Source organism: Schistocerca gregaria, chromosome 9 (assembly GCF_023897955.1).
Source record: "Schistocerca gregaria isolate iqSchGreg1 chromosome 9, iqSchGreg1.2, whole genome shotgun sequence".
NCBI classification, from domain to species: domain Eukaryota; kingdom Metazoa; phylum Arthropoda; class Insecta; order Orthoptera; family Acrididae; genus Schistocerca; species Schistocerca gregaria.
The window spans coordinates 108301050-108323542 of NC_064928.1; the positions used below are offsets into that span (position 1 = coordinate 108301050).

General features: G+C 40.3%; 1 protein-coding gene across 1 annotated transcript in view; it reads left to right on the forward strand.

Annotated features, from left to right (window-relative positions):
- The window catches only part of LOC126292264 (uncharacterized), a 73615-nt gene extending 61008 nt beyond the window's left edge, over positions 1 to 12607 (forward strand). The window contains exons 5-7 of the mRNA XM_049986163.1: positions 475 to 542; positions 7883 to 7951; positions 10332 to 12607. Coding sequence (XP_049842120.1) covers positions 475 to 542; positions 7883 to 7951; positions 10332 to 10365 — 171 coding nt within the window. The 3' untranslated portion in view covers positions 10366 to 12607. The remainder of the gene's footprint in view (positions 1 to 474; positions 543 to 7882; positions 7952 to 10331) is intronic.
- Positions 12608 to 22493: the final 9886 nt, after the last annotated feature.

Below are 22493 nucleotides of genomic sequence, written 5' to 3' on the forward strand. Positions count from 1 at the left end.
TGTAATCTTCAATTGGCACTGATTGCTGAGACTAATTCGCAACCCAATCCTGTACCATCGTAAATGCTTTTCAGATCTTCTGATGCCTGTCTGTAACAAATAGTATTGGAATTGTATAAGGGGTGATATCCATATTGCATGTTGTAACAGGCTACTGAATACTCACTTCCTCCACTTATCTTTCCTTCCTTCCAGCACTCCATTCTTAATCATTTCATTGTACTTTGTGTAATGTTCATCATCCATTATGTATATTCATTCAATCTTTGGAGTATTTAAAACTTATCATTCTGCCTTTAAAACTTATCATTCAGCTCCTGCCAAACTCTTCTGGCTTCAACATTATCCCTTTGCTAATGTCACATATGTTCAGCATTTAATTAAAAGTACCATATTGCTTGTATGAGAAGTTGATGTTTTTGGTAGTACCTCTAAGAAAGATGTTTACAGTGATACAAATATTTTGTGTTGCAGATCGGTCAGCAGACAACTCCTCTCCAGAACAACCAGGATGCATCACACCAAAAAGCTGGATGTGTCGGGTATGTGTAGCACGAAACTATAGTTTTCAAAGTAGGTAAAATCCTACGGTTCTTCATATGTGCTGATCATACCCACAAATATATGGGGCAATTCCAAATGATTGGTGATTACAAACAGTTTTAACTATTTAATGCATAGTAATACATCAATAAGAACTGCAGGAAGTTCAATGTTTTTCATAGTTCATAGGTGTTCTACATGACTCCCCTTGGTCACACAGATCACAAGAAAATAAAAATCCATTTTGTGCTGTATTTTCCAAAGCATATGCAGTCACTCATGCAAGAGCATTAGGAATGCCCATTTTGAGTTCTGGGATTGTTTATGGCAAAGGAGGCACATACTCAAAGTCTTTCACATAACTCAAAAAAGAAATCTGTGAGTATCAGGTTTGGGGGTCTGGATGGCCAAGAGCAGAACACAGTGTTGTCGTGTCCAGCAAGACCGATCCAACTGTTACGAAGATATCAGTTTAAAAATGTGTGCCAGCTTCCAATTCACTGAACTCGTGCAGCAAATGAAATCTTGAACTTTCTTCTACATTTTTTGTAATTCTCATAAAACTATCACTGTGCATTAAATACTTATAGCCATTTGTAATTCCTATATTCATTTTCAATTGCTCTGTTTATTGAAAAGAAAAACTAATGCAAATTTTGTGAAAAGGAAAGATTGCTAATCGTTATATAGAGGAGCTGCTGAGTCACAGAAAGACTCAACAAAAAGATGGCCACACACACACACACACACACACACACACACACACACACACACACACAACTACTGTCTCTGGCCTGTAAGCGGTCACTCGTGTGCAAGTTGTGCTTGCTTGAATGTGTGTTAGCTCAACATGTACGGCAGTGCTTTTGTTGTCTGTCTGCAACTCAACATCTCTATATGGTGACTAGCAATCTTTCCTCTTCATAATATTGTCATCATTCCATTCTGGATATTCCATTGTTTAAAAAAGATGTATTTCTTAATCTTTGTAATTACAGAATTTTATGTCCCAGAATATGTATGATTAAATGTCACCAGCCATCATATGTCCTTTGTTGAAAGTTGGCAATTATTCAGTGTATAAAGTTTATAGCCACTAGTAAATTTTTTGTGCCACTAAACTTATGAGAACAACAAACTTTAAAGCATTTTGTCATTACACAACAAATGACCTTTTCTCAATTTTGGTAGTAACTGACTCAACCGTTATCCGTTAGCCAAAAGATTTTGAGCTCCATGCAGTCACAGGGTCAGCAAAAAATTGATCCACATTCCTTACTGTTACAAATTGCATACCACAGCTATCACATAGCGTGTCAAAAACACACTAACATGAAACATTGAACTAATGACAATATTATGAAAAGGATAAACACTATAAGTAAGAGTGATTTCAGGTGTGCCACAGGGGAGTGTCGTAGGACCGTTGCTATTCACAATATACACTCCTGGAAATTGAAATAAGAACATCGTGAATTCATTGTCCCAGGAAGGGGAAACTTTGACACATTCCTGGGGTCAGATACATCACATGATAACACTGACAGAACCACAGGCACATAGACACAGGCAACAGAGCATGCACAATGTCGGCACTAGTACAGTGTATATCCATCTTTCGGAGCAATGCAGGCTGCTATTCTCCCATGGAGACGATCATAGAGATGCTGATGTAGTCCTGTGGAACGGCTTGCCATGCCATTTCCACCTGGCGCCTCAGTTGGACCAGCGTTCGTGCTGGACGTGCAGACCGCGTGAGACGACGCTTCATCCAGTCCCAAACATGCTCAATGGGGGACAGATGCCGGGTGTTGGCCCTGTGTGCCTCTGTCGTATGTAGTCCTGATTGTGGCGCTCACCTGCACGGCGCCAAACACGCATACGACCATCATTGGCACCAAGGCAGAAGCGACTCTCATCGCTGAAGACGATGTCTCCATTCGTCACTCCATTCACGCCTGTCGCGACACCACTGGAGGCGGGCTGCACGATGTTGGGGCGTGAGCGGAAGACGGCCTAACGGTGTGCGGGACCGTAGCCCAGCTTCATGGAGATGGTTGCGAATGGTCCTCGCCGATACCCCAGAAGCAATAGTGTCCCTAATTTGCTGGGAAGTGGCGGTGCGGTCCCCTATGGCACTGCGTAGGATCCTACGGTCTTGGCGTGCATCCGTGCGTCGCTGCGGTCCGGTCCCAGGTCGACGGGCACGTGCACCTTCCGCCGACCACTGGCGACAACATCGATGTACTGTGGATACCTCACGCCCCACGTGTTGAGCAATTCGGCGGTACGTCCACCCGGCCTCCCGCATGCCCACTATACGCCATCGCTCAAAGTCCGTCAACTGCACATACGGTTCACGCCCACGCTTTCGCGGCATGCTACCAGTGTTAAAGACTGCGATGGAGCTCCGTATGCCACGGCAAACTGGCTGACACTGACGGCGGCGGTGCAGAAATGCTGCGCAGCTAGCGCCATTCGACGGCCAACACCTGGTGTGTCCGCTGTGCTATGCGTGTGATCATTGCTTGTACAGCCCTCTCGCAGTGTCCGGAGCAAGTATGGTAGGTCTGACACACTGGTGTCAATGTGTTCTTTTTTCCATTTCCAGGAGTGTACATATGGATAGCATCGGAAGTTCACTGAGGCTTTTTGCGGATGATGCTGTGGAATGTGGAGAGGTTGTAACAATGGAAAATTGTACTGAAACACAGTAGGATCTGCAGCGAATTGAAGCATGGTGCAGGGAATGGCAATTGAATCTCAATGTAGACAAGTGTAATGTGCTGCGAATACATAGAAAGAAAGATCCCTCATCATTTAGCTACAATATAGCAGGTCAGCAACTGGAAGCAGTTAATTCCATAAATTATCGTGGAGTAGGCATTAGGAGTGATTTAAAATGGAATGATCATATAAAGTTAATCGTCGGTAAAGCAGATGCCAGACTGAGATTCACTTGAAGAATCCTAAGGAAATACAGTCCGAAAACAAAGGAAGTAGGTTACAGTACACTTGTTCACCCACAGCATGAATACTGCTCACTGCTGTCCGGTCCATACCACATAGGGTTGATAGAAGAGATAGAGAAGATCCAACGGAGAGCAGTGTGCTTCATTACATGATCATTTAGTAATTGTGAAAGCGTTACGGATGTGATAGATAAACTCCAATGGAAGACTCTGTAACGTGCCGGGCTAAATCCTTTTATTAGTGCCTCTTAAAGTTCACGTCACAACCGGATGCAGTGAAACATTTCCTCACCCAGTAGATAGTGTGCAGTGTTCCTGACCTACTTTGCTTTGCTTATTCAATATTGTCTTCTCGGTAGCTGCGTCCGTCTCACTTAAATCACACTGCAATTAAGAAGCCGGGATCCTAGATTACGTTTTCCAAAACCAAAAGTCAACAACGTATTCATTGTTGAACACTTATGACAACCACAGTGCGATTTGTTTGTTATCATTCACACACACACACACACACACACACACACACACACACACACACACACAAAATATTCATGTGACCAGGCCTCTTACACTGAATAATCGTCACATTAGGTAGGTCAAAAACTTCCAGTCTTTAACAATGTTCACAATACGCATTAACTGTTCAAAGCTGAATACAATTACACTTTTTTGGTACTGACCGGAAAAGTTAACCGACTTGCTGCACTTTTGCTCCATGAGAATCTGACCGAGGACTAACCGAGAACTGCACCAGCTTGGACCTTATATAAACGAGTGCTTGAATATTTGACTATTTCTGTTAATATATTATAGTTTATAATTTACCAGGATTAAAATGGTACTTTCTAATTGGTTACGAAGTTAACTATTGGGTTTTATTACTTGAATAACACGAGTGAGCTGTATCAATTTAAATACGCAGAACTAACTTCTGCATCCGCAGTGGTAATTCCCGACTTATAACCAAATTAGTCAGTAGTTTGGCCACAATTGGCACTGAAAGTCATACATGCTACAGATTTCAAGTCTTAATATCTATTTAACTAATAGACTTTAGGTTAATTTAAACACTTTGCTGGAATCAGTAAAATTTAGGCTTTCTTTTGGATGCAGTCTTATAGCTGAATTCGATCTATTAGCTCACTCAAATTTTACTTAATATGTATTGCACAATATATGTCATTGTTCATAACTTTTAATAGGATGCATTTCCAATAAAACTAATTAGCTCATTACTTTCAGAATAGACATTAGCATGTACTGAAACAATAGATTCTACTAGGGGAATTTTATTGAAACTATTTCTAAATTCTGTGCTATGAGCCTGAAGGCCACAGAATCTGTAGTCGGAATCTGAGTAGTGAAAATGGGGGGAAAAGAAATTCATTGCTTAACTAAGTTGCTGAAGGGGTGTAAAACCAAAACAGGATAGCAGTGGGTAACCCTGCTTCATTACAACTCTGCAAGAGAGACGCTCGGTATGGGCTTTTGTTGAAGTTTCGAGAACATACTTTCACTGAGGAGTCAAGCAGTATATTATTCCGTCCTATGTATATCTCGCGAAGAGATCATGAGAATAACGTTAGAGAGATTAGAGCCCACACACAGGCATACCAACAGTCTGTCTTTCCACGAACAATACGAGACCGGAATAGAAGGGAGAACTGATAGAGGTACTCAAGGTACCCTCTGCCACACACCATCAGGTGACTTGCAGAGTATGGATGTGGATGTAGATGTAGATGTAGTCATCATATAGCAGAGATGGTCAGTCATAGGTGTGCACAAAGAAGAGAATGTCAAACAAAGCTTTCAGCCAAACGGGTCTTCATCACAATTGGACATTTCCCCCCCCCCCCCCCCTCCCCCCCACACACACACACACACACTCTGGCCTTGGTAGCCACACACTGTGTGTGTGTCTGATAAAGGCCTGTTTGGGCAAAATCTTTGTTTGATATTCTTTTTGTTGTGCCTATCTGTGTCTCGGCATCTCCTCTATATAGTTAGTATCAATTACCCCATAATTCCATCATGAATTTTCCATTGTTTGAAACACTAAACTAAGCTATGCTTGAAGACATTTACACTGTCCCTTGTGATAGGAACCGAAAACCATGAGTTTCCCCATTCACATTAATGTTATTTTAACGAAACTAAACTTTTGGACAGTCTCTCTGGTCAGAACTAACAGACAAGCAAAAACACCCATCTCCGGAGTTCGGATAGGTTGGTGTTGGTGGGAAGTATCCAGATAACCCGGACGGTGTAACACTGTGCCAAGATGTGCTGGTCGTGCACCAAGGCATGATCCTCATTACCAACAAACACTGTCTGCCTGTGTCCATTCATGCGAATGGACAGTTTGTTGCTGGTCATTCAAACATAGAAAGCGTCATAGTGTAGGCAGGTCAGTTGGTAAATCACGTGGGTGCTTTCACACGTGGCTCTTCCTTTGATCGTCTACACCTTCCGGGTTACAGGACTGGAGTAGGTGGTGGTGGGAGGGTGCATAGAACAGGTTTTACACCGGGGGCGGTTACAAGGGTAGGAGCCAGAGGGTAGGGAAGGTGGTTTGGGGATTTCATAGGGATGAACCAAGAGGTTACGAAGATTAGGTGGACAGCGGAAAGACACTCTTGGTGGAGTGGGGAGGATTTCATGAAGGATGGATCTCATTTCAGGGCAGGATTTTAGGAAGTCGTATCCCTGCTGGAGAGCCACATTCAGAGTCTGATCCAGTCCCGGGAAGTATCCTGTCACAAGTGGGGCACTTTTAGGGTTCTTCTGTGGGAGGTTCTGGGTTTGAGGGGATGAGGAAGTGGCTCTGGTTATTTGCTTCTGTACCAGGTCGGGAGGGTAGTTGCGGGATGCAAAAGCTGTTTTCAGGTTGTTGGTGTAATGGTTCAGGGAATCAGGACTGGAGCAGATTCGTTTGCCACGAAGGCCTAGGCTGTAGGGAAGGGACCGTTTGATATGGAATGGGTGGCAGCTGTTATAATGGAGGTACATAATGGAGGTACTGTTGCTTGTTGGTGGGTTTGATGTGGACGGATGTGTGAAGCTGGCCATTGGACAGATGGAGGTCAACGTCAAGGAAAGTGGCATGGGATTTGGAGTAGGACCAGGTGAATCTGATGGAACCAAAGGAGTCGAAGTTGGAGAGGAAATTCAGGAGTTGTTCTTCACTGTGAGTCCAGATCATGAAGATGTCGTCAATAAATCTGTACCAAACTTTGGGTTGGCAGGCTTGGGTAACAAAGAAGGCTTTCTCTAAGGGACTCATCAATAGGTTGGCATACGAGGGGGCCATCCTGGTACCCATGGCTGTTCCCTTTAATTGTTGGTATGTCTGGCCCTCAAAAGTGAAGAAGTTGTGGGTCAGGATGAAGCTGGCTAAGGTGACGAGGAAAGAGGTTTTAGGTAGGGTGGCAGGTGATCGGCGTGAAAGGAAGTGCTCCATTGCAGCGAGGCCCTGGACGTGCGGGATATTTGTGTATAGGGAAGTGGCATCAATGGTTACAAGGATGGTTTCCGGGGGTAACAGACTGGGTAAGAATTCCAGGCGTTCGAGAAAGTGGTTGGTGTCTTTGATGAAGGATGGGAAACTGCATGTAATGGGTTGAAGGTGTTGATCTACGTAGGCAGAGATACGTTCTGTATTACCAACAAACACTGTCTGCCTGTGTCCATTCATGCGAATGGACAGTTTGTTGCTGGTCATTCCCACATAGAAAGCGTCACAGTGTAGGCAGGTCAGTTGGTAAATCACGTGGGTGCTTTATCACGTGGCTCTGCCTTTGATCGTGTATACCTTCCGGGTTACAGGACTGGAGTAGGTGGTGGTGGGAGGGCGCATAGGACAGGTTTTACACCGGGGGCAGTTGCAAGGGTAGGAGCCAGAGGGTAAGGAAGGTGGTTTGGGGATTTTCTCCTTCCCTCTTTCCTGACGAAGCAACCACCGGTTGTGAAAGCTCGAAATTTTGTGTGTGTGTGTTTCTGTGTTATTTTATTGTGCCTGTCTACTGGCGCTTTCCCACTTGGTAAGTCTTGGAATCTTTGTTTTAATATATATATATATATATATATATAAAATAGAAAGAAACTTCCACATGGGAAAAATATATTAAAAACAAAGATTCCAAGACTTACCAAGCGGGAAAGTGGCAGTAGATAGGCACAATAAATAAAATGCACAAACACACACAGAATTTTGAGCTTTCGCAACCAGCGGCTGCTTCGTCGGGAAAGAGGGAAGGAAAAGGAAAGATGAAAGGACGTGTGTGTGTGTGTGTGTGTGTGTGTGTGTGTGTGTGTGTGTTACAACCTGTTTTAGTCATTTATGAAACTATTTTTGCTGGTTTCAGGGTATCTGGGCCAACAGACAAACCCAACTCAGTGCATCCGGAGGCTACTGCGAGTACTAATGATGGAAGGTAAGCAAGTAGCAGACATACTTAGTAAAACTTGAACATAACATTACTGAAATGAGATTATAATTGTTCATTGTCCTATGCAATTTTGTGACAGAGTAAATCATTTTGCAGTAGATAACTAGTCTGTGTCTAGGTCGCAACATGTCTGGAAAATGGGGAATTTTCAGGTTTTCAGGAGAACTGAATTTACTGGAAAAGTGAGAAATCTCAGGGCCTTTTGAGAGACTCTAGGGAGAGTAGATCTATTCATTGTCAGGATGAAATTGAGATTCTGTTTCAGAAAGAATTGGCTGTGGTGACGCACAAGGAAAGGTGAAGAAGTGTATTGCATTGTTGTAATGTTTGTTGCTAGATCACAGATACCTGTGGCACACTTGCCAGTCTTGAGGAATCTTTGTTATTGTTTGTGGATTCTCAGGTGCCTGGTTCCTTTCTCATCACATGATTGTGAGTGCAATGGAATATAACTTGTGTGAGGATGTGTTGCGTTACTGTGAATTTATCATTTACACAAAAGCAAACTTTTTAAAATGTGATGCACCATTGGTACCAGAGGCTGTTAATATTACATTCCAGTGTAAACCATTTGAAGTATGCTACTATGAGAATTTCTTGTATTCTTGGGATAACTGAACAATCACATTACACGGGACAGATGGGCGACAGATGGATGTCATGAATGGATTTCCAGGGATGACACAAGCTTATAACTTCCAGAATAGTTTGAAAAACTATAAATTCTAGCTGAGCTCAGAATAACCACTAATAAGTGACTTGGCAGCTTTAACAAAATTTCATTTGTGTGCATCGTTAATAATTTCAGTCTTACTTACTATATTTGCAGAAGTATAAGTTACACGTTTTCATGAAAATTTCTGGTGCTGTACTGACCTTGACCCCCTGTACTGCCCTGACCAGAGGTCCTATTCTTCCTGCCACCACACTTCACAAATTCCTCTTATAGCTAACTTTAACATATCCCTCTCTCTTTTTAAATTCCTTAACCTATCCACCCAGATAAGGCATTTAACATTCCAGATTGTCATCTGTAGAATGCCAGTTTTGTTTCTCCTGATGACATGCTCCTGAGTTGTCCCATCGTGGAGATGTGAATGGGAGACAGTTGTACCTCAGAAAATATAACAACTCGCTTTCAGCTATTTGCTGTAGCAACAATGCAAGGGCACGTTGGCTAAAGTTAAAATGCCAGATCAATCATACAGACTGCTGTCTCTGCAACTACTGAAAAGTTTGCCACCCCCTTTTCATGAACCATAGGTTTTCTGACCACTCCACAGATACTCATCTGGTATGGGATAGCTGTTTGTTTTGTAGAGACATGCAAATCCTCCCACTTGGCAAGATCCGCAGTTCGTGGAGCACAGACTCTCAAAACATTTTGCAGAAAAGAAGACTATTCGAGTGCAAATACAGAAGAACAAATTTAAAAAAAAAGAAATCTTATATTTGGAATTGGCAGTTTCTTTGCTGCAAGACAGTGCAATTCCAAAAAATTTTGGATTATTTGCACCTTGCATATTGCTCAACAGTATTACTTTTTTATTTTATTTATTTATTTATTTTGTGCCAATTTGAAAAATTAGGGATTTGATGTTTTATGTTTCTATTAATGCTGGATAAATAGTTCATATTTTTGTATGTACTCTTCTGTGCACAATAAGGAAGACTACTGGACCGAAGATAATTAGTGACGTGAGGAGATGACACTGAGTGGTGGAATGACATGTGAGAAGGTGGCAGTAACTGTAGTTTGTCTTCCAAACATCCATTCACTGTCATTGTTTACTACTTTATTATGACCCATCTACTACTCAATAAATCTTCACTTAGGCCAAAAAAAAAATTATGTTAGGTTTTATGAATGAATGCAAATTTTGTTATGTTGGGTATTAGGGGCCGTTAGAAATTGAATTGTCATCTTGTGTTTTGAATAGCTTTTGATACTGTTTCTTAACCCAAGCTGTTACTTGTTAATGTGTAAACCATTGAAAATTACTGTCTTCTTTTTGATTGTTTCTGTGTTTGTGGTGCATTTATTTCTAGTCATATTCATCACATTTAAGTCTTACTCGTGTGATGTAATATGATAAAAACCCAGCCCCTCTCCCATTTTAGTTCCTAAAAACTGATTGTTGTCATTCATTCAGTTTCTGCTTTGGGTTTCTTTATTGTCGAATATATTGTGCTGATTTTATAAATTTTTAAGTCATTATGCTTACCTGTTATTTCACTTGAGTGTTAATATATTTATTGGTGTAGGGTACAAGAAATATAATTAAAACTGTATATTTGAGTTTTATTGAAATTGTCTTAAAGATTTATTCTTTACTAATATTTTCTACTGTGAACAATGTTGCAGGGTGTTGCTGAATTCATCAGGTGAAAATAGTTAGCAACACCGTTCTAGCAATGAGAGAGTCCGTCAATGATGGTATTACTTGTGGATATAGGGAGAAATGATGTGGAATTGGAAATTTTCTAGAGAGAAAGTGTGGGTGATGAATAAAATTAGATATCATCACAAAATGATGGATTAGTTTCCTGTATTTATGTTATAATGCCGCATTAACAGACTGATGCAGGATGATGAATGTGCACGTCGGGCATTGCTTTGGGACTGTCTTTCACATGATACTGTGTGGTAAAAAAAAAAAGGGAAAAAAAATGTTGTGTGTTTAGTGTGCTGTTCAACATTATTATGTGAGATTTTTGTTTGAGTTTGCTGAATGTGCATTATTCTCAAATGCATGTGCCAGAATACGTTAGACATGTAATCAAAAAATTGTGACATATAGAACTAATTATATGTTAATGATTTAACAGTTTGAAACTGATAAAATTGAAGCTGATCACCCCTTGTCATTTTCTTCAATATAGTCATCAAAATTCTATCTTTTATAAAATATTGATCTGCTCTTCCAGAAAGAGACTCTTGGCAATGTTGTCTTTTATTAGCATGTGCGTAAAAAAGACATTTGGTTTAACATAATGATTCATTGGCACTGTAAAAAAATAGTATGTATTGCGTGTCTCAAATATGTTAAGTTATGTAGTAGAGTTTCAGCTTGGCTATTTAAAAATATAAAATGAGAAGTCAGTGAGCACAAAATTGTGTTCATCTGGTCACCAAGCTATCAATGTTTTCCATGTCATTCTGCGTATGACGTGGTGGTGTATATATGCTTCTGTTCTCTTGGAACTACCAGAGCAACTTGTTAATGTACCAGTTTGATTTTGTATGAAAGCAGAGGAAGATCTGCTATTCAGATATGTAACTTGCACCAAATTTTGCAAGTTCTGGAGTATTATGAGAGAAAGTAAGTGAATCATTGTAGATGCCCATGAAAGAAGTTGTGGTTAGCCATATATGTAGCATTGGAAGATATTATTTCTCATTCACCAAAGTTCACAATAGAGTCATCTAGCAGCACACGAAGCTATAAAACTAATTATGTTAGTATGACTGCCTTGTTAATGTTTTATTTATTTGTAGACCAAAATATACTGACTGCTTTTGTCATGTAAAAGATGCTTGGAAAGGGTCTCAAGCTGTAGCATCACATGTTATGGTACAACATTATTTTCTATGTGTTTTTCATTTTTTATCTCTCAGTGGGTTCTTTTATGCATCACACTGGCAAGAAGCCAAGGAGTGACAGTGACTTACATATGTGTACAGTATTGTCATAAATGAACAGACATTAGATATCACTTTTTCAGTATACCTGACGGGGAAAGAAAATTTTAAAAGATCCCAGTTGTGTTCATCTAAAGGAATCAACTGCCACCAGTTAATGTTGTCATAGTTGAAGCATCCTCCTCTTTCCTTCACCTTTAATGAAGTGTAGTCTATGCTTTCCAACTGTTGTGTTCTGTAAACCTATAAGTTAAAGAGCTGTGAAAAGAGTTCATGAAAGTACATGCAAAGTTGGTGGTGTTGAAGGTCTGTAAAATGTTATTTTAACCATTTTTCCAGAATACAGTCTGTTGGCAGTCTTTGGATGTGTAGGCATACTCTGACCTTAGCAGCTGTCATTCATTCTGCAGATTTAGTAACTAAACATATATGTCCAAAAATGACAACACCAATGGTAGACGGGGCTTTTATATGAATGAGAAATGTTAACTTCAATGCAAGTAACATGTGTTTATCAGAGTGTTTGTGAAATTCACAGTGGTGCATATTTTTCAATACACCATTGTCTAATAATTTGTGAACTGTGAATGTCAAAGAACTTGTTACTTGAGCCAGGTTTTTTACTGGTTCCCTTTAGTCAAAAGTCAATATTTTATGTTATGTGTGTAATGGTGGTTCTCTGTGCAATGTATGATTGAATAGCTGTTTAGTTTGAATGTATGTTGGCAGTGTCGTGACAGAAGACAGTGCTACGTAAAATCTTAGAAGTAGATTAAGTGCTTCATATAAATTTCTAGTCACTTTTCTAATGCAGAAAACAATATGAGTTATTGTGTACCAGCTAGCCATTCTGTGTTCTTTAAGCACCAGTAATGCGCATAGAAGTAAGTTACAATCCTGTTTTCAGTTGTTGGTTTGTTTATTTTAAGGTACAGTGAGACCTGTATACTTTTGTAAAATATTTATGAATAAATATATAGATGATGTTAAGAATCAAATATTTAATTAGTTGATGCTTCTCCAGATTCTCTCAGTTTATGCTTTCATAGTGCTTCTTAAAGACAGGCTTACATAGAATTAATGAGGCGTATTTGACAAGCATGGTGTGGTTAGACACCATTTGTGGTTGCCTTGTACAATGTTATAGGTATCTGTTTGATGGAAAGTGATAGTGTATGTTAACTAAGATGCCCACATGAAGAGAGACGTAAAATACAGTGAGAAACATGTATTACTTTATTACTAGTTCTGCATTGGTTTGCCGGTTATGATGGGACAGCCTGCTTCAAAATAAATAATTTATCATTTTACATATGAAGGAAATTGTGTAAAACAAGAATATATAAAACAGATGCAAAACCATTGCACTTCTGGATGCAGTGTGTTGAAAATGTTAAGAGAACCTGTAGAAAATTGTCCTGTGTTCCAGATAGCCAGCAGCTTTGTATTTCTTTTTGATGCAGGTGTCATTATTGTCTATTTCTTTCCTCATGCTTGGAAGCCTGTTGGTTTTCTTTTACACTGTTGCATAAAACACATTGACTGAAAATGGTAATTATTCCTGGCTTGCAGTGCTCCTGTCTTTCACTTAAGGTTTAATCTCATGTTTTTATAAGTGTAAATAAAATTAACTCTGCAGTGCACTTGTTGCTCATTTGTTCTGTTTTTGAAGAGAGCGGTCCATTTGTTTAGTAAGTCAGTCAGGCCGCAGCTCTCCGCTGACATACATATACAGTGGGGCAAGTTAAAGTTCATCTTTTTCTGTGTTTTCAAAAATTATATTTATTACAGTTCGTGCGTGTTCTTTATGTTTAAGGGGTTTAATCTCATGTCTTTGTAAGTGTACATTCACACAGTCTGCAGTGCAATAATTGCTTACTGAACCCAGCTACATAACTAACTAACACAGCAGTGTCAATTGGTGACAGATAAGGAAGGTGTTGTTGCTGTCTTCAGTCCTGATACTGGTTTGATGCAGGTCTCCATGCTACTCTATCCTGTGCAACCTTCATCATCTCCCAGTACTTACTGCAACCTACATCCTTCTGAATCTGCTTAGCATATTCATCTCTTGGTCTCCCTCTACGATTTTTACCTTCCACACTGCCCTCCAATACTAAATTGGTGATCCCTTGATGCCTCAGAACATGTCCTACCAACCAATCCCTTCTTCTAGTCAAGTTGTGCCTCAAATTTCTCTTCTCCCCAATCCTATTCAATACCTCATCATTAGTTATGTGATCTAACCATCTAATCTTGAGCATTCTTCTGTAGCACCACATTTCAAAAGCTTCTATTCTCTTCTTGTTCAAACTATTTGTCGTCCATGTTTTACTTCCATACATGGCTACTCTCCACACAAATACTTTCAGGAACGACTTCCTGATACATAAATCTATATTCGATGTTAACAAATTTCTATTCTTCAGAAACGCTTTCCTTGCCATTGCCAGGCTACGTTTTATACCCTCTCTACTTCGACCATCATCAGTTATTTTGCTCCCCAAGTAGCAAAACTCCTTTACTACTTTAAGCGTCTCATTTCCTAATCTAATTCCCTCAGCCTCACTCGATTTAATTTGATTACATTCCATTATCCTCATTTTGCTTTTGTTGATGTTAATCTTATATCCTCCTTTCAAGACACTATCCATTCTGTTCAACTGCTCTTCCAAGTCCTTTGCTGTCTCTGACAGAATTACGATGTCATCGGCGAACCTCAACATTTTATTTCTTCTCCATGGACTTTAATACCTACTCTTAATTTTGCTTTTGTTTCCTTTACTGCTTGCTCAATATACATATTGAATAACATCGGGGGGAGGCTACAACCCTGTCTCACTCCCTTCCCAATCACTGCTTCCGTTTCATGCCTCTCGCCTCTTGTAACTGCCATCTGGTTTCTGTACAAATTGTAAATAGCTTTTCGCTCCCTGTATTTTACCCCTGCCACCTTCAGAATTTGAAAGAGAGTATTCCAGGCAACATTGTCAGAAGTTTTCTCTAAGTCTACAAATGCCAGAAATGTAGGTTTGCATTTCCTTAATCTATTTTCTAAGGGACAGTATTGCCTCACGTGTTCCAACATTTCTGTGGAATCCAAACTGATCTGTGTCGAGGTTGGTTTCTACCAGTTTTTCTATTCATCTGTAAAGAATTCACATTTGTATTTTGCAGCCGTGACTTATTTAAACCGAGCGAGGTGGCACAGTGGTTACCACACTGGACTCGCATTCGGGAGGACGACGGTTCAATCCAGTCTCCGACCATCCTAATTTAGGTTTTCCGTGATTGCCCTAAATCGCTTCAGGCAAATGCTGGGATGGTTCCTTTGAAAGGACACGGCCGATTTCCTTCCCCATCCTTCCCTCACCCGAGCTTGCGCTCCGTCTCTAATGACCTCGTTGTCGATGGGACGTTAAACACTAATCTCCTCCTCCTCCACTTATTAAACTGATAGTTCGGTAATTTTCGCATCTGTCAACACCTGCTTTCTTTGGGATTGGAATTATTATATTCTTCTTGAAGCCTGAGGGTATTTCGCCTGTCTCATATATCTTGCTCACCAGATGGTAGAGTTTTGTCTGGACTGGCTCTCCCAAGGCCGTCAGTAGTTCTAATGGAATGTTGTCTACTCCTGGGGCCTTGTTTCGACTCAGGTCTTTCAGTGCTCTGTCAAACTCTTCACGCAGTATCGTATCTCCCATTTCATCTTCATCTACATCCTCTTCCATTTCCATAATATTGTCCTCAAGAACATCGCCCTTGTGTAGACCCTCTATATACTCCTTCCACCTTTCTGCTTTCCCTTCTTTGCTGAGAGCTGGGTTTCCATCTGAGCTCTTGATATTCATACAAGTGGTTCTCTTTTCTCCAAGGGTCTCTTTAATTTTCCTGTAGGCTGTATCTTTCTTACCCCTAGTGAGATAAGCCTCTACATCTTTACATTTGTCCTCTAGCCATCCCTGCTTAGTCATTTTGCACTTCCCGTCAAATGAATTTTTGAGACGTTTGTGTTCCTTTCTGTGCTTCACTTAGTGCATTTTTATATTTTCTCCTTTCATCAATCAAATTCAATATTTCTTCTGTTTCCCAAGGGTTCCTACTAGCCCTTGTCTCTTTACCTATTTGAGCCTCTGCCGCCTTCACCACTTCATCCCTCAAAGCGACCCATTCTTCTTCTACTGTATTTCTTTCCCCCATTACTGTCAATCGTTCCCTTATGCTCTCCCTGGAACTCGGTAAAACCTCTGGTTCTTTCATTTTATCCCGGTCCCATCTCCTTTAATTCCCACCTTTTTGCTGTTTCTTCAGTTTTCATCTGCAGGTCATAACCAATAGATTGTGCTCAGAGTTCACATCTGCCCCTGGAAATGTCTTACAATGTAAAACCTGGTTCCTAAATCTCTGTCTTGCCATTATATAATATATCTGATACCTTCTAGTATAAGGAAGGCAGCAAGATGTATATCTAGGATTATATCTGCTTTTATAGTTTAGTTCTTCAGGTAGTCTTCGTAGAATGGACAGGACGTGTGCATGCTGTATGCAGACACAGGAGGAGTTGGTCGCAGTTTTCGAACAGCTGAATGTGATTCTGGCTACGGTCAGTCACCTTAGAGCTGCTGTCTTGAGGTGTGGTGGTGGCAGAGAATCTGGTGCGTCGCATGAGACACCTCAGGTGTTGCCTGTGTTGCTTCAGAGGCATCTCCTAGTGTACCCGACTTGGTGGGTCTTCCCCAACAGCACAGCGAGTTGTGAGTGGTAGCGCATTTGTGTCACTTAAAGTGGAGGGCTGATATGGAGACTGGCCACCTGGCCTCATCCATTCACCGCGTGAGTGGACAAATGGCCGCTCCTTTGGCAGGGTCTGAGCAGGCACGAGACCGGCAGGGGGAATTACTGGTTATCGGGAGCTCCAATGTTAGGCACATAATGGAGCCCTTTAGACAGATGGAATCCCAATTTAGTTTATTGCATTTATCATGAACCTCTCGCCGAGCAGAAACTTCAAAGTGACTGGAAAAAAGTGCAGGTGAGTCGTGTTCATAAGAAGGATGAAAGAGCGGACCCACAAAATTACAGATCAATATCCCTAACTTAAGTTTGCTGCAGAATCCTTGAACATGTTCTCAGTTTAAATGTAATAAACTTTCTTGCGACTGAGAAGCTTATGCCCACGAATCAGCATTGCTCATGTGAAATTCAGCTTGCCCTTTCCTCACACGTAATACCATGAACTATGGATAAAGGACAACAGCTGATTCCATATTTCTACATTTCTGGAAAGCATTTGACACAGTGCCCCATTACAGGTTGTTAATAAAGGTATGAGCATATGGAGTATGTTAAAAAATACGGAGTGGCTCGAAAACTTCTTAAGTAATAGAACCCGGTCTGTTGTCCTTGGTGGCAAGTGTTCATCGGAGACAAGGGTATCATCAGAAGATCCCCAGAGAAATGTGATAGGACTGCTATTGTTCTGCATGTACATAAATGATTTGGTGGACAGAGTGGAAAGCAATCTGCAGTTGTTTGCTGGTGATGCTGTAGTGTGTGGTGAGGCATTGAAGTTGAGGTACTGTAGGAAGATACAAGACGACTTAGACAAAATTTCTAGTTAGTGTGATTAATAGCAGCTAGCTCTAAATGTGGAAAAATGTAAGATAGTGCAGATGGGTGGGAAGAAGAAACCTATAATGTTCAGATACAGTATTAGTAGTATCCTGCTGGACACAGTGAAGTCATTTACATATCTGGGCATAACATTGCAAAGCGATGTGAAGTGGAACGAACATGTGAGGACCTTGTTAGGGAAGGTGAATCGTCAACTTCAGTTTATTGGGAGAATTTTAGGAAAGTGTGGCTAACATATAAAGTAAACTGCATATAGGGTGCTAGTGTGACCTATTTTTGAGTACTGCTTAAGTGTTTGGAATCTGTACCCATTCAGTCTGGAGGAAGACATTGAAACAATTCAGAGGTGGACTGCTAGCTTTGTTACTAGTAGGTTCGAACAACAGGTAAGTGTTACGGAGATGCTTCAGAAACTCAAATGGGAACCCTTGGAGGGAAGACAATGTTCTTTTTCAGGAACACTATTGAGAAAATTTAGAGAACCAACATTTTAAGCTGACTGCCAAATGATTCTACTGCCACAATGGGGTTTTGGTAGGACTCACCATAGGCCACTCCATCGTTTCAGTGTCCAGGCTTCGCAAGACATCCCTGCATCACTGACCACATAGAACCTTGCATTAGAAGGAATTAGGGCCACCACTGTATGCAGCAGCCACCACATGGTCCTAAAGGATCTGTTCAATGTTCTGCCTGCTGGTAAGTCAGCTGTGGACCACGACAAGATGGCTGTCAACACTGAAGCCTACACACACCATCACAGTACCTCACACACATACATGGCTGTGACCTTGCATCAGAGGATATCTGGACTCGTCTACGAATAACATGTTTCGCCAGTGAAGAAGTTGCCTGTTGACATGGAAGAGCAGAACTGAGGGTGAGCTGTAAGATGTTCTCATGTCAAGTGGAGTATTTAAACAAGACATGTGCATTTTAAGGGTCTTTCTTGTAATCTGTTCATTATAGTATGATTGGTCACAGTGGGTCTAGATTATCTTTCAGTGCTCTGGCAGTATATGTATGACACCACGATGCTGAGATGGCAAGATTTTGGTCTTCACTTGGTGTCATAATGCTTTGGCGACCTTGTCCAACTCGCCTTGTCTCCCTGTAGCGTGTCCACAAACCGTGGATGACTATAGAGAGGCATCAGCATTTGCAGCAACATGATCGAAAGTCTGTCCTCCTGGGATCAAACTAACTGCCCTTGAAATTTACGCTGCATTAATATGTCGCAGCATCGCATGTGCTTGGTTGCATACAATGTCCACAAATAAGAACTGCCATCTCTGTATCTCACTAGAAACACAGGGACACCAGTACTCAGTTTCTTATGAGGAGTTAACTTACACTGTAATGCAAAACACAACCAGTAGGTGAAAAATAATTTTAATTGTTGCTTACATTGAAAACAAATATCTCAAGTCATACAATGAGACCACAGGTACCACCTGTATCAAAATAGATTCAACATAATGGATGTCGATACACACATTCCCCTAATTACTTTCAACAGTGCAGCACATAATACACCTTTGTAAGTAACTGGTAAATTAATACAGCCTTTAGTTTTCTCAATAGTTGTATCACATGGGAAAGATTGGCACGCACATGCCCAGTGTACTCATTCAATGACAGTTTGCTGTCGGTCATAAAGCACAGCAGTTTCGTAGCCTCCATATTACCATGATACACAATGTTGTTGAGGCTGTGTATCAGATGATGTGTGTTTTCTTTGTTCATTTTAATTTTATTTTTGATGAGCCACACCTTGATATTTACAGAGAGCACACCTGTTATTAGTAGAGCTTGTGCAGCAGTTTTTTTCCTTTAGGCCTAATGATGGTGTTATCAGCAAACTGCAATGTGTGGTTGTTACAACATTGATATAGATAAGGCATAGGAGAGGTCCTATGACAGATCACTGGGTATGGCATGGTACAATTTTTGTTCTCGTAATATTGGTCTGTAGACCTTTCTTTGGGCTCCAAATGCAGATTGCAGTGTTGCCAGATCACCCCCTTCAGTATTGCAGTACTGTAGCTTATTAAGCAGTATCTTGTGTGAAACGCAGTCAGAAGCTTTTCTGAGAGCACGGTATGTTAGTGCCACACTTTCTTTTTCTTGGAATGCCTGCTTTATCTTTGTAATTAATTCCAGTACTGTTGTAACCATTGTCTTTCCTCTGTGAAAATTGTGCTGTGTGTCCTGGTAGAGTTTATTGTCTTCAAAGTAACTTAATGTTTGGTATTTCGTTACAGACTCCATAATATTAGGTAAAATCGTGATTACAGAGTTTGTTTTGTGTAACCTGTAAATTGTACCAACATAGCATACCTTTCCCAAAAAAAAGTGAATGGTACATAAATGGATGAAAAATACGGAAAACCTTCTTGAGTGGGATAGGTCTTCTGCAGTGTGCTGAAAAATAAATAAATAAAAACATTTCTGCAAAATTCCAAATTAAAGTCCGAAAAGTGAAGTAATAGAATAGTGGAGCCATAACTGCCAAATAGAAACAAGAATCTGAGCACATTGAGGAACACTTCATTGAAATATTGCAGATAATTGTATTCTGAGCAACAGACTAAAAACACATGTTGTTAAGTAAGGGAAGAATTGAACTATCTGAAAAGTGACTGAAGTGTGGTGTTCAAAATTAATAAAAGTGCTGTTGGAAACAGGCAGTTGCCACAATTACTTTGTGGAGAAAGAATAGAAAAGTAAGATGCCACAGCTGAATTATAAGAATTACGTTGTGTGTAAAAAGATTTTCTCAGTAGATACAGTTAATTCATATGCAACACTTGATTATAACTGACAGTACTGGCATGGGGTTTTGACAGATGGTTTTGAAAATTACATATCTTCCTTGCTGAATTAAAATACCCACAACAATGTGTGTTCCTCCTTAGCTTTTTCCATTTTCCTTTCTCTTCCTCTGAAATAAGAAGCTGGAATGCAAGGCAGATAGGAAGATGGAGAGGAGATGGTAAGAAATGGGGGCAGCCCAGAAAATAGTGGATTAAAATTGCAGAATAGGAGCAGCAGGGCACCAAATCCGGATAAAAAAAGGGAGGTAAGTTATAATGCTTAGTTTTTTAATAGCATTACAATAAGGAACATTTCATATGATAGCTGAACTATTATAGAATTGGTTTAAATCTAACAAACAAAAAATTTTAACAAAGAGATAGAGGGGCTGGCCAGTACTTACCTCAGCCATCCCCCTGGACTGAACCTACCTTAAACAACCTTACTCCCATTTACTCTTCAGTCTTCTCCTCTTTCCCTTTCCTCTTTAGTCATTCATGCATCTTTTCATCCTACATCTTTGTATTATATACCTCTTTACTTCTGTATGCATCCTCTTTGGTTTGAAGCTGGCACAGTACCTATAGTAGAATATCTTTGGCTTCCATCTGACAACAATGCCTCCATTCTTGCTACCCTTCCTGCTTTCCTTTCCCTGTTGCTTCATAACCTGGGTTGTGAGTAACTAAATCCACTTTCCCTTCTTCCCTTTCTTTCCCCTCTCTCTCCTCCCTGATGAAGGAACATTTATTCCGAAAGCTAGGAACGTAAATTTTTGGTTGTTTTTTGTGTATCTATCGGCTGTATTGAGCTGAGGTAAGTACTGGCCAGCCCCTCTATCTCTTTGTTAGTATTTCTTTCACATCTTTATATGAGATTTTCATTTAATTATTTAAACAAAAAATTTTGTAATAAGTGTCCTGCAGCCTTAATGTAGTTGATGAGTTACATTATTCACAAGGCTGCTGGTTTACTTTTATTTTGCACTGGACTGGTATCGGACAGTATGCTCGTTTCCAGTGGTCCTACAGAAGTTAAACAGTAACACAGTACATGCTATAGAATACACTACATAATACTTTAGGACTTGATATGTGTTCACAGTTAGGAGATTTTACTTTGATTTTAAGTTGGTTTTTAGCATGTTGTCATTATATTATACATACCAGCATTGTGTTTTGTCATCAAAGATATCAATCTGTGCATTTTGTTTTCTGTGATTTAGGTGCCCACAAAAGGCAAAGGTCTCGGTTTTGAGTTCCAGTTCGGCAAACGGCTTTAATCTACTAAGTAGGTTCCTGTCGGTGCACATTCCACTGTGAGTGAACATTTGTTCTAGAAACAATCTCCAAGGCTGTGGCTAAGCCACGTCTCCACTATACCCTTTCTTCCAGAAGTGCTAGTCTCACAAATTATGTAGAACTCCTGTGTAGTTTGCAGGATAGGAAATGAGGTGCTTCTAGAAGGATAACTCTGAAGACGGAATGTGAATTGTGCTTGCGTAACACTGAAGATCTTGTGTCAAGTCACAGTTTTAATCTGCTAAGAAGTTTCATATCAATGTACAGTCCCTAGCAGAGTGAATATTAATTTGTGAATGACAAAGTAACTGTAGAGTATGAGACTGGTATACTGTAAACTGTGTTTGACATTTAGATTAAGTCACAATATAGTAAAAGTGTGTCATGTCGTCAGTAGTTTTGAGTGGATTTACTGAACAAATATTTCATCTTATTTCTAACTCAAGGAGCAACTATTTGAAAAATTGTCCAGACATGGATTTTTTTAATAACTGTAGTAGAATCAGTTTTACAATATAGATTATGCAATATAAAGAAACTGTAATTTTCCAGTCAATGGTGCAATTTGCCAGGAGGTTCTCACATTTACGTTTTACATTTGTTCCATCAAAATACACTGCCTGACAAACATAGTGAAGCTCCAAGAAGGGAAGGAGGAAATGAAATGAAACTTAATGGCTTGCATGGGTATGTGATGTTATTTCAGTTATAAAAAATCAAGATAAATTTACTAATACACTACTGGCCATTAAAGTTGCTACTCCACAAAGATGATATGCTACAGATGCGAAATTTAACCAACAAGAAGAAGATGCTGTGATATGCAAACGATTAGCTTTTCAGAGTATTCACACAAGGTTTATGCCTGTGGCGACACCTACTACGTGCTGACATGAGGAAAGTTTCCAACTGATTTCTCGTACCATAACAGCAGTTGACCGGCATTGCCAGGTGAAACGCTGTTGTGATGCCTTGTGTAAGGAGGAAAAATGCATACCATCACGTTTCTGGCTTTGATAAAGGTCGGATTGTAGCCTATAGCGATTGTGGTTTATCGTATCGCCACACTGGTGCTCGTGTTGGTAGAGATCCAATGACTGTTAGCAGAATATGGAATCGGTGGGTTCAG